Source organism: Oryzias latipes, chromosome 1, assembly GCF_053564925.1.
Source record: "Oryzias latipes strain Hd-rR chromosome 1, Olatipes_Hd-rR_3.1".
NCBI lineage: Eukaryota > Metazoa > Chordata > Actinopteri > Beloniformes > Adrianichthyidae > Oryzias > Oryzias latipes.
In genome coordinates, this window is record NC_136237.1 from 34,479,036 (window position 1) to 34,493,810 (window position 14,775).

The following is a 14,775-nucleotide window of genomic DNA, read 5'->3' on the forward strand; positions in this document are numbered from 1 at the left end:
AGGAGTTTTTTTTTTTTTTTATGTACCATAGAACTCTTTTTTCCAATTGTAAGGTAGGGATGCTGGATCTCCAGGACAGTTTCTGGCTTTCTTCATGCTCCTGTTTTTGTCTGTAGAGATGACTTTGGGACCAAGTTGTGTGACACAAGCATTGGCAGCATGTCCCATGCAGGACCGCCTGTGTGCCGTCGCCTCTCTGAGTGCTCAGTTGGGCTGTGCCTTTCTGTGTATTGCTCACTGAGCAGAATGTGTGTACACGTGTGTTCATGTCAGCGTCTGTGCATGGAAGCATGCGTGTCTCTATGCGTCATAGGAGAGACGGCGTCTGGAATCAACATCAAAGTCTCATTTTAGCTCCTCGGCCAGCCAGAGCAATGCTGGGAAGCTCTGCTCACCACAAGGGCTGCTGGGTTGTGGACTCATATCATTTCAATTAGAACACAGTTGTTCAGAGAAACCCCTAAACCGTCTCTTTTCATGACTTTTTCAAAAAATGGTTTTCAACACAACAACAGCTATGAAAGCCAACACCCTACCTTGTTGAAACAGAAGGATTGTTGCAGTAGCATGACCGTCCTTCCTTTTTTGTTATTTCACTCAAATCACAATGTCACCAAACAGCTGCTGTGGAGCACTGATGTCTATAAATCCATTTCATTTGCGTCCGGAGATGGATTCTGTTAATAGTGTATCAAATTGTTACAAGATCTAACACCATGTCGATAGTCTTGATGTGAAACCGAATGCTGTCCCACAATTCGGTGTTATTCATACTTTATGTTGCTTCAGTCTTTTCCAATTTTAGCTGTTGTTTTTAATTTTTCTTCCATTAGTTTCCAGTCTCCTTCACCCTCGTCTTGGTGTCCTTGGTAATGATGTGTGATGGTAGTGATGAAGTGTGACTGCGACTGGTTTGCAGTCACTGTGCCAGTGACAGGGTGGTCCCTGCCTCACGCCTGCTGTTGCTGCCGCCGCTGCTGCCGCTGCTGCTGGCACCCTGATGCTTATCATGCACACATTGTTCAGTGGCACCTGGCCATAAGAGGGGCTGAGGGTAACAAGACTGGTAGTGATCAGACTTCATGGTTGTTGTTTAGTGTTTTTCAAATCTAAGCCTTCCTTTCATTAAGTCTTAATCAACAGCGAATGACTTGGAGATAATTGAATATAATAAAGTACTAACTTCAGGTTATGGACCCCCATTTGATTGTTCATTGTTGCTAAGCCAAATGGAATGAGCTCCTGGATAATCTGGCTAACAGTTTGCAAAAAAAGAAAATGATCATGATTCCAACTTCTTTCAAGTTTTGTTTTTATTTCTTTGGAGGATGACATGTGTTTATGTTTTATTCTTCTCGTCTGCATGACTGATGATTTACAGTTAACTTGCTAAAAATTGATATTTTTTTCCCCCTCTGAACCAATGAGGTACCGCACTGATCTCCCCTGTTACAGATTGAAATAATCTGTTGCACATGTTGCACTTATGCAGACATTACAATGTCTCATGCAATGTGCTTTGAATACAGATATTTGTATGATTGGGAGAGAAAATATGGTTCAAGGAGATGCTATTTCCATGGTTCATAAGAATGTGGGTCAGTATTTTCAGAGACTGAACTTGTAGGGGTCTTCCTAAATTTATTGTTCTCACTCTAAAGTTTTTCGGTTTTGAAAGAGCCATTTGTCAGCTAGTCATTTCTTTTGGTGTCCATCATTGTGAAAGATGGATCTTCTGAAGGTGGGAATGTTAAGGAGCTGAAACTCCCCGCAGACACATAGCAGGTTTCGGTTTCAAACTGGCTCACAAGTGGTTAGGATTAAGGCTGGACACCGGACAACCGTGCATGATGTAGCTGTTGAAGGGACGGGTCATTGCTTTTCCAGAACGTTACATAGATAGATAGATGAATACATTTGTGTTTGTGATTAAAGTTTTTGAATTATTGATATTTACGTTTACTTATTCTAGTTTTAAAATAATCTATTTATGTTTCAGGGACTTGTCTTGATTGTTATGTTTTGTCTTCAACATTTAATAGGAAAATCTATATGTAAGAAGTTCTATTTGTATTCGTATAGATGGAAGAATTGTGTATCTTTTTGTGGTTATAGCTTTATCTGGAGTTTATGGTGATCTTAAAAAAAAACAGTGGTACAAACTGTTGGAGAAGTTGGAATGAACAAGGTGTCCTTTATTTCAAAAGTTACCTTGATGAAGGAAACCTGTGAAGGTACTTAAAGCAGTGTCTGATTTTTGTTGAATGAACAAACCTGCCACTGCATTTTTTTTAGATGCAGACAGATTTACTGAGGCCCTGAAAAGTTGCCAGCATCCTGTTGTGAGACAAATTTTTGCACGTGCAGGCTTTTCCTTTTTAGAAGACCACATGTTAGTGATGGTCTCACTCCTAACAGACAAGCAGCATCTGCAAACATTTGTTTAGGAAGACTCACACACACACTGGGACACAATTGTGGTTTGTGTTTCTAATCAGACCTTTTCTATCAGTGGTAACATTTCCACTGTGGGCTGATGCTGTTTATGCTCAGACCTCCACACACACATGCACATTTACATGCACACACATAAATAAAACATTTGCAGTAATAAATGATTTTTCTTTAAATAAAAATGTCTCAAACTGAAATGAAACAAACTTGGATCGTCTATAAAAACCTGTAAATTTAGTGATCAGTCTATATTTAATTAGACTGAGAGCATTGTTCCCTTTCTGCCGAACAACTTACAAATATTCAGTTGTTTTTGCAAATGCAGCAAATAACAGTGGAGCCTTTTCCTCAAAAAGAGCTCATCATTGACTTTGTGTTTCACATGCAGTAGATGGCGTTGTTTTACATCAATAAAACAGATTATTAGTGTCATTCACACATAAAAAACTGCCTTGTTGGATTATGAGTTTATTGGTTTGCATTTATTTATAACTACATCATGAGGAAAAAAATCTCTAAAAGTTACACTTCCTTATTCCAGGATAATAGTAAATGGCGTACAGTGGTCTTTTGCTACATTGTAGTTCATCTTTCGCAGGCTTGCTGTTTTGCTGATTTTCTTAGTGCAATTTTGCATGCTTGTTTTTCTTTTTTACAGGGCACTGTTCTGTGTCCTGATTGGCCGTTGACCTTGTCAATCAATCTTCTTTGTGCCGTGTCTCCTGCATAGCGTTTAGTTTGCCATATCTACATATATCTTTGACCGCCAACAGATCTTTGTTTTCATTCTATTACACTGAACTTACTTTACTATGAAGGTTTGAACTTTGAGAGTTTAACAAGAGAAATAAGTGTGAAAATCTTCACATTTGCCTAAAGAATAGTATAAAGTGTGTATTGAGAAGTTTTACAGCCATCTATAATTCTACTTTCACCTATCACAGGTCATTTTGAGAACGTAACACCTGCGATGAACGTATGTATGCTTTATAGCACTTTACTACCTTGCTTTAAGGCCTAAAGCACTTTACAGTCACAGTCTAATTCACCCACACACACACACACACACACATTTACATACTGGTGACGGCTTCGCTTTCTCACATGGCGCCAACCTCAACCACCAGGACCAATGTGGGGTTCAGTGTCTTCCTCAAGGACTCTTTTTAACACTTGGGCAGGCAAGATGGGAGCCAAACATGGGATCGACCCCTCTACCTCTGCACCATGGCAACAATTGTTATTTCTACACACATTTCTGTTCAATTGTCATTAGTTCAATTTTTATTTTTGTCAAGTATTATAGTATTTCTGTATCCTCCAAAAACTTTTATTCTTACATCAGAAAAGATTATGAGTGAAGATTTTATTCATTATTCTATTTGTTTTGTTACATCAACGTGTTAGTTAAGCCATACAATTCTTTTATAGTTCTTTATAAAGCTCTGTAGTTAACCTTTTTCCAGTTCCTGTCAAGTTTGGTTACTTCCTGTATAATACATAATAGTGTCAAATGTGAACTGATCAAGTTTTTAAGTTTCATTTAGTCTTTTTCTACATAGAGTCACATAACCTGATTAAAGGCTCAACTGAAAGAAGAAATCCTGAGTACCTATAAATGTATCAATGATAGTTTTTTTGTTGCTGTAGTTAAAAGTCCATTTTTTTTTCTTTTATATAACTTTGTCGGGAAGTCTTTAATGAACTAAAGGGTCACATCCTGGCCATAACTGAATCAAAAACCTGGCACCGGCTGACTGAAAACATCCTTTATGACTAAACGAAGAAGCATGCTGCAGAAACGGCTCCTTCTGTAGACACCTTCGCTGCCAGTGAAAGATGAGTTTCTTCCCTCTAAATTGTTGCCTGATGCTCAGTCCATGATGTGGAGTTCTCCGGGGTATAGAGTGCATGCAGCGGTCTCCCATCTCCTTGCTCTTGCCCCTTTACATTCAGACTGACAGACTTTTCTTTCCTTCCTTCCCTGAGCTTGTACATCTTAATTACCTGATTTTAGTTGTGTCTGAAACCGAAGACTCATAGTTGGACTTTTTGCCATTTCATTTGGAAACCAAATGCTCTTGATGTCCTGAGTGTAAATATAATAAATTAACCAGGTTGTTATGATTTTAAACCTGGGTCGATTTAAACCCTTTAAACCCTTTTTACTGTATAGTAGCAGTTAGACAGTTTTGTTTGATTTGGCCGTCAGCGATGATTTCTGGATCAGTCGAATTTCCAGGTGCTGTAAAACATTCATTAATCAGAACCAGATATGACTCAGTGGAGTTTCTATTTTTTTTCTAATCACAGTACTTTTATATTTTACGTCCTTCTTTATTATTTATGACCTTGAAAGAAAAAGGGCTTCTTCACAGAAAGCTACTGGACGCCGTCCGTCAGCACTGCTGGAGCGAAGACGGGAAACAGGCAGCAGAATTCAGCTCCAAATAAAAGACCTGTAAATGAAAATGGCCAAATTGAGTTCTGCTTCATAACACTTTTCCTGATTTATAACACGAGAAATGAGGCGTCTTGTTTTATAATACCGGTACTTTTCCATTTGTGCAACAATAAGAGTCACAGAAAAGCACAAAGGTGGCCTTTACAGGATTCTGGTTAAGTCATATTATTGTCCACCTTAACGTTTGAAAGCAGATGTGTCTGTGCTGTTTTTACTTTATTTCTATGTCCGTTTGTACTGCAGTATTAAGTACAATGGGGAGATAATGTGTTAGATCATGTGGTACGTTTGACAAATTGAATATTTAATCAAACAACAACAAATCCAGACACTGGCTTTTATCCTGTTTGTTTTTTATCGGTAGTAGCAAAGCAAAGCATCAGAACAGCTACTAGCACTAAATCCAACAGATCTTCTTCTTCTGCGAGTGGGTTTTTAACCCTTGTGCTATCCTAGACACTTTAACGTTGGGAGTTGGGTCATCTAGACCCACTAGACAGTGCTCTGAACCTATTTTCTTCAATGATTTGTGATCCTCACTGGTGTCCATGGATTACTTGCACTCTTTCCACCTTTATCCACCTTTGTCATGGTAGGGAGAACAGGTCAATGTAAGGGTGGGGTCATCTAAGATATCACAAGGGTTAAAAGAATGGTAAAAACAAAAAAACAGGTGTCTCACTTTGTCTTTGAGATTCTATTTTTTCATAGTGTAAATATTTGTTTAAAAATGTTATATGGTGTCACATAACTTAACTCTGTCTTTTTTTTTCTTTAGAAATCATCGATGATCTCGCACATCTCGTTGACAAGACAGATAACAGGATTCGGAACGAGACGCGACGTGTGAAGCTGGTGGAGACAAAGTCTGCCTCATGCTGTGAGTTCATCCTCCTTGTCCTACAAAGTGGAATACGGTGTTATGATTATGTCACAGTGTGAGCGTAACCAAAGCACAAAGGTTCCTTCAGTAGACGACTACATATTTATGGTTTCTCCAGCTCTCACTCGGGGTATTTCATTTCTGCAACATATCACTTTGTTCTGTACTGGATCTGACAGTTCATTTTTCTAATGGTGTATCAGTTTGTGCATGAACCATGTTCAGCTCTCTTTTGGAACTCTTAAAGTCACATGTTCTGTAGAGTAATTGTGTAAGAAAAAAAGGTCATTTTTGTTGCAGCTTTTCCACTTTTATCTTTTTCCTCTAATGCTTTTAAAACTATAAACCTTTCTTCAGTGCTGTCCAACTTGTAAGAATTCATAAAAAAAATACAGCAAATGTGTGTCATGACAGAGTTTGGCACCAATCCTTTTTGCTACCATTTGTTTGTTTTTTTACACATTCGGTCTGAAAAAGAAGCACCAGTGCATTTTGGTAAAGTATCATGAATGGCCACACCTGCCCCCTAATCAAGTTTTATAGCAAATCCATCATACTGTCAGAAAATCCAAACTGATTTTAATGGGTTTCTACTTTTTCAGAGTTTATTTTGCCACACGTACTATGCTCCAGGAATCTTTTACATAAAAAAAGTTTAGTTTGTCATTCAGACTCGTCATTAGTTTGTCATTCAGACTCGTGATAAAGCTGAAATTTAATTTTTCTTGGTGGTTGGATTACACTTCCATACATGTCCCAGATTCTCAAAAAAAAAAAGAAAGCATTTTCTGTTTTAAATCTGTAGATAAACTAGAATGACTTTCACTGAAACTGAGTCATTTTTGTTCTAACTCCACATATTCAAGAGCTTATTCTAAACCGTTGTGAAGGCATGACCTCTGACCTCTTTGGCTAGTTCAACATCTGTTGTCTCATTTACACAAAAAACGGTTCCTTTTATTATTTTGGCAAACTTTTCAAAGGAAACGTCTGCCATGAAAGGTGTTTTGGCTTGCAGAAGCCAGTCCATGGAATGGTGCAGCATCAGTCTGGATCATTTTAACCTCAGTTGTCGCCATGGCAATGGCTGCATTGTTATATGCCTCCTAACAAGCAGTCACCCACTGAAATAGAGCATGCGGCAGGCAGGTCAGCCCCCAGAATGCTTCATTCTGTTGGTTTTGTCCCCATGGCACCCAAGGATGGGTTTGTTTAAAGATCCCAGAGCTCAAATGGTCTTGGAATCAGCAGCACTCGTTCGGTTCTTTTGTTCAACGTTTTCGTCCTTCCCTCTCAGTCTCAGACTAAAAGATGCTTTTTGATCTTTGCAACAATCATCTGCATGTGTATGCTAATCCCCTGGATTTCTGCGGGCATCATATGTTTTGCTGTTACATCGCCTTTTTTATTTGTAAATGATGAACTTTCTTCTTAAAGCGTGTACTTGCACATGTCAGGGTGTACTGGTGTGTGCGTTTGTGACTCTTTAACCATCCTGGTTAATGAAAAATTCCACCATGGTTGTCTTCCTTCCACTGTTCCCCTGTCTTTGTTTTTTTTCCCCCCATTCCTCTCTGTCATTTTCTTTTTTCACCTCCTCCGTTTTTCTTCGGCACTCAGAGAAAGAAGTGAAACGGTGCGTGCCACAGATAGTTCTGAGAGCTCTTCCTGGTTCTGCGTGGCAGTCTGTTTAGCATTCCTTTGCTGTATTTATTTTTTAAAAGCGCCGCTTATCCAGACCTGCTGTTTGGTTTTATGTCTCTGGCTTATCCTGGCAAATCGGGACAATTAGACTTTGACAGCAGAATGCACACTTAATAAAGCTATTCCCTCACCTGTTAATGGTGGACCCTACCTAGTTAACCCAGTTACCTCCATTCACTCAGGGATTCCTGATGGGTACAAATCAAGTGTCGGCCTAGAGAAGAGATGAGTGTTGCCATGTTGTGGCCTCAACTCAAAGAGTTGAGTCAAAAACACATTAAAGGCATGTAGTATGTCAAAAAGTGGTCCACATTTTGACTTTTTTTTTTTCCAAGAAGTATGAGTTTAAGGAGTGTGTCTATTACATAATTGTAGAGGAATATTGACATCATTTATCGCTTTTCTATGAAAAAAAAATCTATTTGTTATTGATTTTTTTTTTTTACTTTGGATATATATTAAGATCTTATGAAATATCACCCACAAGTGAATAGATAGATGTGAAATGGTGTTGCTTGTATAGCGCTTTTCTACCTTCCTCGAAGGGCCAAAGCGCTTTACAGTCCCACTAACACATATATACCCATGTGGCGGCTCCGCTGCCGAACACTGGCGCCAACATATAACCACCAGAGGCAATGTGTGGTTCAGTGTATTGCCCAAGGACACTTCAATGCATGGACGGGCATGGTGGAAATCGACCCCACGATCTTCCGATCAGGGGTCGACCGCCCTACCCCTACGCTAGCTGATAGCTGCAGAAAAACGATAGGTTTCTTTTTGTGTTTTGGATTGCCCCACTGATATAAAGACTGCTGGCTAACTCTGGCTATAAATCGAATTTAATTTTTATTTTATTTTTTCTTTTGTATTTTAAAGATTTCTTGCTAAATTTTGTTCAGTTTTTTTTAAGTAACACTAATACATTAAGTGAACATATAATAATCATTTCATATGATTATGACACATTGTCATCAAATGTGTAGAAAAAGGTAATCTTTTACAAATACATTTTCCTGTCTGACCATCATGACTACTTTTCCTGCAAACAACAATCAGAATTTACAAACCCGTTTCTAAAACACTGAGTCATGGCCACTTGGTTAGCTGTTTCTGGTGGAAAGTGAGGAGTTGCTTTGAGATTGGAAACATTAATGGACCAATGGACTGTAACCTGAGTTCAAAACATTATCTCAGTGTGACAGTATGGGGTCACGGATTGTTTGCTGAGAATGGCTCATCCATGATCGTAGACGACCACTTCAGAAGCTTTACAATTCCTAAAGCCGACCTGACACCCGTTAGAGCTGGATTCTTGAACAATTGTTTTGTATAATCTTTAATGGAGTTAGAAGTTTATGTGTAATCGCCAACCTTAGCCTGTTTGAACCTGTAATATGATTCTGTAGAGTTCTGGTTTCTTTCTCTTTCATGCCACAAAACCAAAAATGGCTATTTAATGTTTGGTGCAGGTGATGAAAGGCCAGCTCACAGTTATACATCTTGCTAATGATGTTTCCACATCCCAGTAGGCAGACGGTTAAAGTAAATTAGCCTCAAGATATCTATAAATATTTAAAGTGTTTGCATATCTCATTTTTGCCTGGTTCTCAGGGAGACCTGTTTACTCCTCACTAATGTGTTGAGACTGCAGAATTAAACCATAACTCATTCAGTCTGCATACTAATGAATCAATATGGAAGCTTTTCTATTTGGTTGGATTTCCTCAACTTGATTTTAACTTCTTTTCAAAGCATCGAGGTGAACGGCTTAGCTCTTTGAGAGTTTTGTTGGTAAACCACACCAGGACATTTGTTTGGAGCAAACAGGCAGAGGCTGAAGATTTGTCATAATGTAGTAAACAGTCAGGATTGAACTCTGATTTCCTGATCACAGGCTGTTCCTCGATTTGATGACATTTATTAAAGCTTCGAACATCTTCTGAACATCTTCTCAGACTAATCAACCAGTAAGATGAGCGGTGAAACGTTCCAAGAAGGAAGACTTTAAGTCCAAATACCATGACTCAACTTCAAGACAAGAATGTAGAGTGAACATTATGTCTGGAGAGAAAAAGCACAGATGTAAACCAGACCAGTTATCTGACATAATAAGCCGGATTTATTCAAAGTGGAATACAAAGTTTAACACACTTTATGTTATTCAAAGGTATGCTTTTGTAGTGACCAAAATACTTACTATGTAACAAACATTGGAGGTTATATTGAAGTTCACCTCTGTTGGACTCATTCTAATTGACTATTAGAATTGACTATTATAATATGACAAAATCTCAATTTTGACCAACTTTTTTCTTTTTACAGTAAGGCAAATAGTTACTTCTCTTTGTATTTAGTTATTTTAGCATTGAGTAATGAGGGTCACTTTAATTTAGTAATTTAATTAATTCATTAATTTAGTTACACAGTTACTTTTTGCATCAAGTAACTACTTCTAATTACTTTTTTAAAGGAACATTCTCAACAGGGCTTGTAACTTGTGCGCCTCCTTTGGACTTTTGGGGGACAACGGCTTGCGTTCTTTTGCTTTCTTCTTTTCATTCACAAAAACGTTTGAATGCTGAAACAGAAAATAATATCAAGTGTATTATTTGTGACCAACAGGAAACAAATTCACCTCAAATGACCTTTCTTTTCTGCAGGTGAAAGTGAAAACACATTTTAGTGGAGCTTCGTGCTGCGTAGATGAAAAACAGAGAGATCAGAATTGCTCTTTTTCATTGATTTGTTATAGAATAGCCGGGTATGTTGGTGTTTGGCAGACCCCCCAGTTGTGAAACATGTGATGAAGGTTAACAAAAGGATGCTGCAGTCGTTATGATGGTTTGTAAAAGCGACAGGACTGAGAGCAATCCAATCAACTGTGTAGCTTAGCTCTGCAAGCCCAAATAATGAGTCTGCTCATTTCCCCTAAACGCCTGTTTGATGGTTCACCAAACAAAATAAAGAGAATCAAACAAAGTTTTTGCAGGTGTGGAAGTTTGTTCATGTTTTTTTTTCTTTTTTCTGTAGGTTCTGTCTAATGCTGCTTGTTGTTGTACTGGGGCGTTCTAAACATCTACGTTACACTAATGTTATTCATCCGAGATTGTTAGACGTCATAAAATGAAGAATTTATGTAAAGAGGATGTTAAGAAAATGCACGTTTGTTTTTCAAAGCCAAAGGGTGTCATGCTAAAGGCAAAACTGAACACTAACAGATGTCTTTGTATAGGAACTCTGACTGTCACACCAGCTCACATTTGGATGTTTATAGTATGGTATAAATTTAGGAGCCAGATCAGAAACAACAGCATGAAAAAATAAAAATAAATAAAACAGGCATGTGGTATATGCAATAAACACGACACCAACAGTTAACTTAAAAATCTAAACTTGATTTTAAAAAAAAGATCAATGGTGTTTTTTATAGAATATTTTAATAAATGTGTTCTTAAAAAACCTGATAGATATTGTAATATCCAGCTTTGTATGTGAAGTAATTCACTTGGGGAACCAAGGGGGATGATTGTCACAAAGATCTTGTTAAAATCCGATTTGGCCTTCTTCTTTCAAAAAGCCGTCTTTGCCTTTTGCGGTCCACCACTTAGGGCTTCAAGCAGGGGTCATGATGGAGTAGTGGGGGCTCTTTGTCTGATCAGGGCTCTCACCAGTGATCCCTTCTCTCTGCCATTTTTCTTACTGATGGGTCTGAAAATTGCTAAAATGGGATGAACCCGCACTGGAGCCTCAGAAACTCCTGGGTGGTCATCCTGTCAGTGTGCTACCTTCTTGAGCATCGCTGTCAGAGTAGAGCCCTCATCTATTTGGGAAACAAGCATAGCTGTTGTCATTAGACTATGGAGGCCCTGCAGGGTCAGGAGAAGCTTATTTGGAGACGGGCCAAACAGGGACAGTTTGAGCAGAACCTGAGTGTGAGTGCGTGTGGTTGGGGGAGGTGGGTATGTTAGGATCACAGTTAGACAGTTCTTCAGAGGTGATGGACAAGATTCAGTTGAATTTGTTAGTCTGAATCTAGTATGAATCTTGAGTATCATTTTGACCAAGCAAACAGACATTTAAAAGTGACTTTGTTCCAAGTTCAAATCGACCATCATAGATTACATCTCTCTCTGCATTAATGCCTGCAAATGTAAGTAGTAATAGGTTTAGTAGTGGTGGTGGTGTCTTGTGTTGACCAATGTTGACACCATTGACTGTATCTGAGAACTGGACCGAGTGAGTGTGACGTCAATTAAGTCAATTCAGTCGCAATTTTTCTGCGATACAGATGCCGTCATGTTGGAGCCAGACATTGTCAGTAAGCAGTGATTGGTCTGAGTCAGTCTGGGTCATCGTTTCTATGGCAACCACTGTAACAAAGTAGGAGTGAGATTGTTGGAAGTCCACACCTCTATCACTTAAAGGATCGGGAGAATCTGTCAATCAAACATTTCAAGCAATGGACATGTGGGTCAGCAGTCACCGCATCCTTTTTTTTTTTTAAAGCATCTGATTGGCCAGTTTATAATTTGAACGACTTGCACTACAGAAAAAATAGGATTATCAAGAACATGTTATAAACAGATTACAGAGTAGGAATGGTTATTCTGACAAATTTAATGACTGAGTAATAGCTGTTTATTTCTCAATGGAAGTCGACAGGGTTTTGGCTTCTTGGTGGCCAGTGGGTACTTACTGTTTTGAACACATAAGGGAAAACTTACTCAGTCCAGTTCTTGTATACAGTCAATGGATAACACCATAGTGCCTGTTCTGCGTGGCCATGTGTCGGTTCCTCAGATCTGTGCCCCATGAGGCATCTTAGAAAAGAAAGTAAGTGATTCCTCATTGTTTGGATCTCTTTGTTCCAGGGAAGGATAACTAATTAGGCAAACAAGCCAAAGAATGAAGGAAATGTAAACCCAAACTTAAAAGGATTGAAAAATAACTTAAGCTAAAGCTAACTTAAGACTGGATAACTTGAGTCTATAACACGACTGACAGCCTTCCAAACAACCAAAGATGAATGGAGATACTGGAAGTTTCTAGCATTAGGTAAAGTTTTTCCCATCTTTCCATCCTTTTTCCAAATCTGCTTAATCACTTTTAGGGTCATGGGGTTGCTGGCCTATCCTGACCACTGTTGGTGGAGTGGACTCCGGACAGGTTGCCAGTTCGTCAGAGGGGCACACATACATTGCAACACACATCGATGGACAATTTAGAGTCATCAGTTTACTTATGAATCATATTATTGGTCTGAAGGTTCTAGGGGGAACATGCAGATTCCATACAGAAAGATCCCTGCAGGGGTTCGAACCTGTGCCTTCTCGCTGTGAGGCGAAAGTACCACCCACTACAGCACCGCACAGCCCATGTTTTAAAAATTTTACATAGTAAATTTTGTGAATGTCTGTAGTGCTTTTCCACTGTCATCGGGGCTTTAAACTCAATAAAAGAATAAATAAACAACATTTTTGTTTTTTCATAGTGATTCTGACAAAAACCTACTGAAAAATGTTTTCAGTAGGATTTTTTATATTATACTGAGTTAAAAAATGATAAATGTATCTAGTTTATAAAAAGTCTACCTTTCATAAAGGAGAAGTTTTTTTTTTTTTGTTCGGGGTGGCGTCTGTAATAAAAATGTTAAAGATTTTTGAGTCTCGAGGGAAACAGATTCTGATGAAGTGTGAGTGAGCTTTTGCACAATTCGTCTGTGCTGCCAAAGGATCACTGACAAAACAATGAGTATCTGAAACACGCAAAATCAGAAACACATGCCTGTCGCGATGGGAGTGGACGGCCACGAAACTTTTTGGGAGCATTGAAAGCATGCAGATTACATGAAGTCATCAGAGAAAAAGAGGGACGTATTGAAAACTCATCGGCATGTAGGGCTTAAAGTAGACCCGAGTGTTTGGTACCTCCTCAAAACACATCTGCCTTTAAATGTGTAAGAGCTTTAAGCTGCTTGACCTATGCTTTTAAAATAATATCTGTAAGCTTTTTTTTTAATCAGAAACTGTTGCAGCATAGCATCACAGCAGAAAACATCACAAAAGGTGTGCTAATAATCATTTGTTTTCCTCTTCGGATGAATATCTGATATGATTTAGTGATAAGATCATAATAACGACTCAAAACAGATTGTTTATTTTGGCCTTTTTTACTCTGCTTCTTTGTTTGGCTGGGATTCCTTCTGGTCAAGTGCAAGGTTCCCATTGATTGAGCATTTTAGAGGGTTTTGGTGCACTTTGTCTTCATTAAAATGCCACTTCAAACAGATAACATGTTGTTTCCACAGTCTTGAAGTCCTAACAATATAACCCCAAAAAACCCCACTTTTAAGTAAAGACTCTCAAAGCTACTCAAAGTCTGCACAAGATTTTCAGGGTGAAGATTTTTATTTTATTTTGAGTCTGTGAGTGGTGTCCTTTAATACAAACTCCATCAAACTCTCCTTCTGTTCTTGTTTCATCCTGTCCACGGACTACGGTTAGAAATGATCATTATTTAGATATATCACTGTCTGAGAGGATTTAACATGCTTTTTCCTTATCAATAAGTAAATAAGTTATCTTGAATACAAAAGAAAACCATCCATACTAGTATCAATGAGGTTTACTGTTTTAGTGCATAAAATCCTACAGACTGCTTTACTAACGGTGATGGAAGACTTGGCTGCCCTCAGGAGTTCTGGGAATTCCTGTCACAGTCTCTGTCACAGCGCCGTTTAGCAAGTCTAGCAGGGAAATTTCTGTCCCCACAGTCAATTGCTGGTAGTGTTATAGCGAGGTGGACGAAATGGGAAGACAACAGCAACTCAACCACAGAGTGGTCGGCTGTGTAAATGAACAAAAAAGGGTCAGTGGATGCTGAAGCTCGTAGAGCGCTGAGTCAGGAGCTACACACACCTCCAAACGTCCTTCAAATTATCTGAGCAACAGAGCATACAGATCTATCTGACTGTGTTGTATCCATTGTGAAGTTTGGTGGATAGCGAGAACTGTGTTTTTTGTAATTCCTTTTTTTTTTTTAAGGAGCTGGTTCTTCTCGGTCCACCATTAAACCTCAAACGAAAGATTTTGGACCATTCTAACACAGAGAACCAATAGAAGATGACCCTTTCATGTTTCACCCTTGTTCCAAAGCACCAGACAGTCCATAAAGACATGGAGGGGTGTTTGGTGTGGAAGAACTTTGTGCACGGTTCTGACTTAATCCAGACAAAACACATTTGGGATGAATTACAGCAAAAACTGTG

The 14,775-nt window shown here is 38.7% G+C and overlaps 1 protein-coding gene across 2 annotated transcripts in view; it reads left to right on the top strand.

Moving 5' to 3' along the window:
* The window catches only part of stx8 (syntaxin 8), a 29,647-nt gene that overhangs the window by 13,287 nt on the left and 1,585 nt on the right, over positions 1-14,775 (top strand). For both annotated transcript variants that reach the window (XR_908604.4, XM_004065678.5), the window contains exon 7: positions 5,697-5,798. Coding sequence is in view for 1 of the 2 variants with exons in the window: in XM_004065678.5 (XP_004065726.1) it covers positions 5,697-5,798 (102 nt within the window). In the remaining variant the exon portion in view is untranslated. The remainder of the gene's footprint in view (positions 1-5,696; positions 5,799-14,775) is intronic.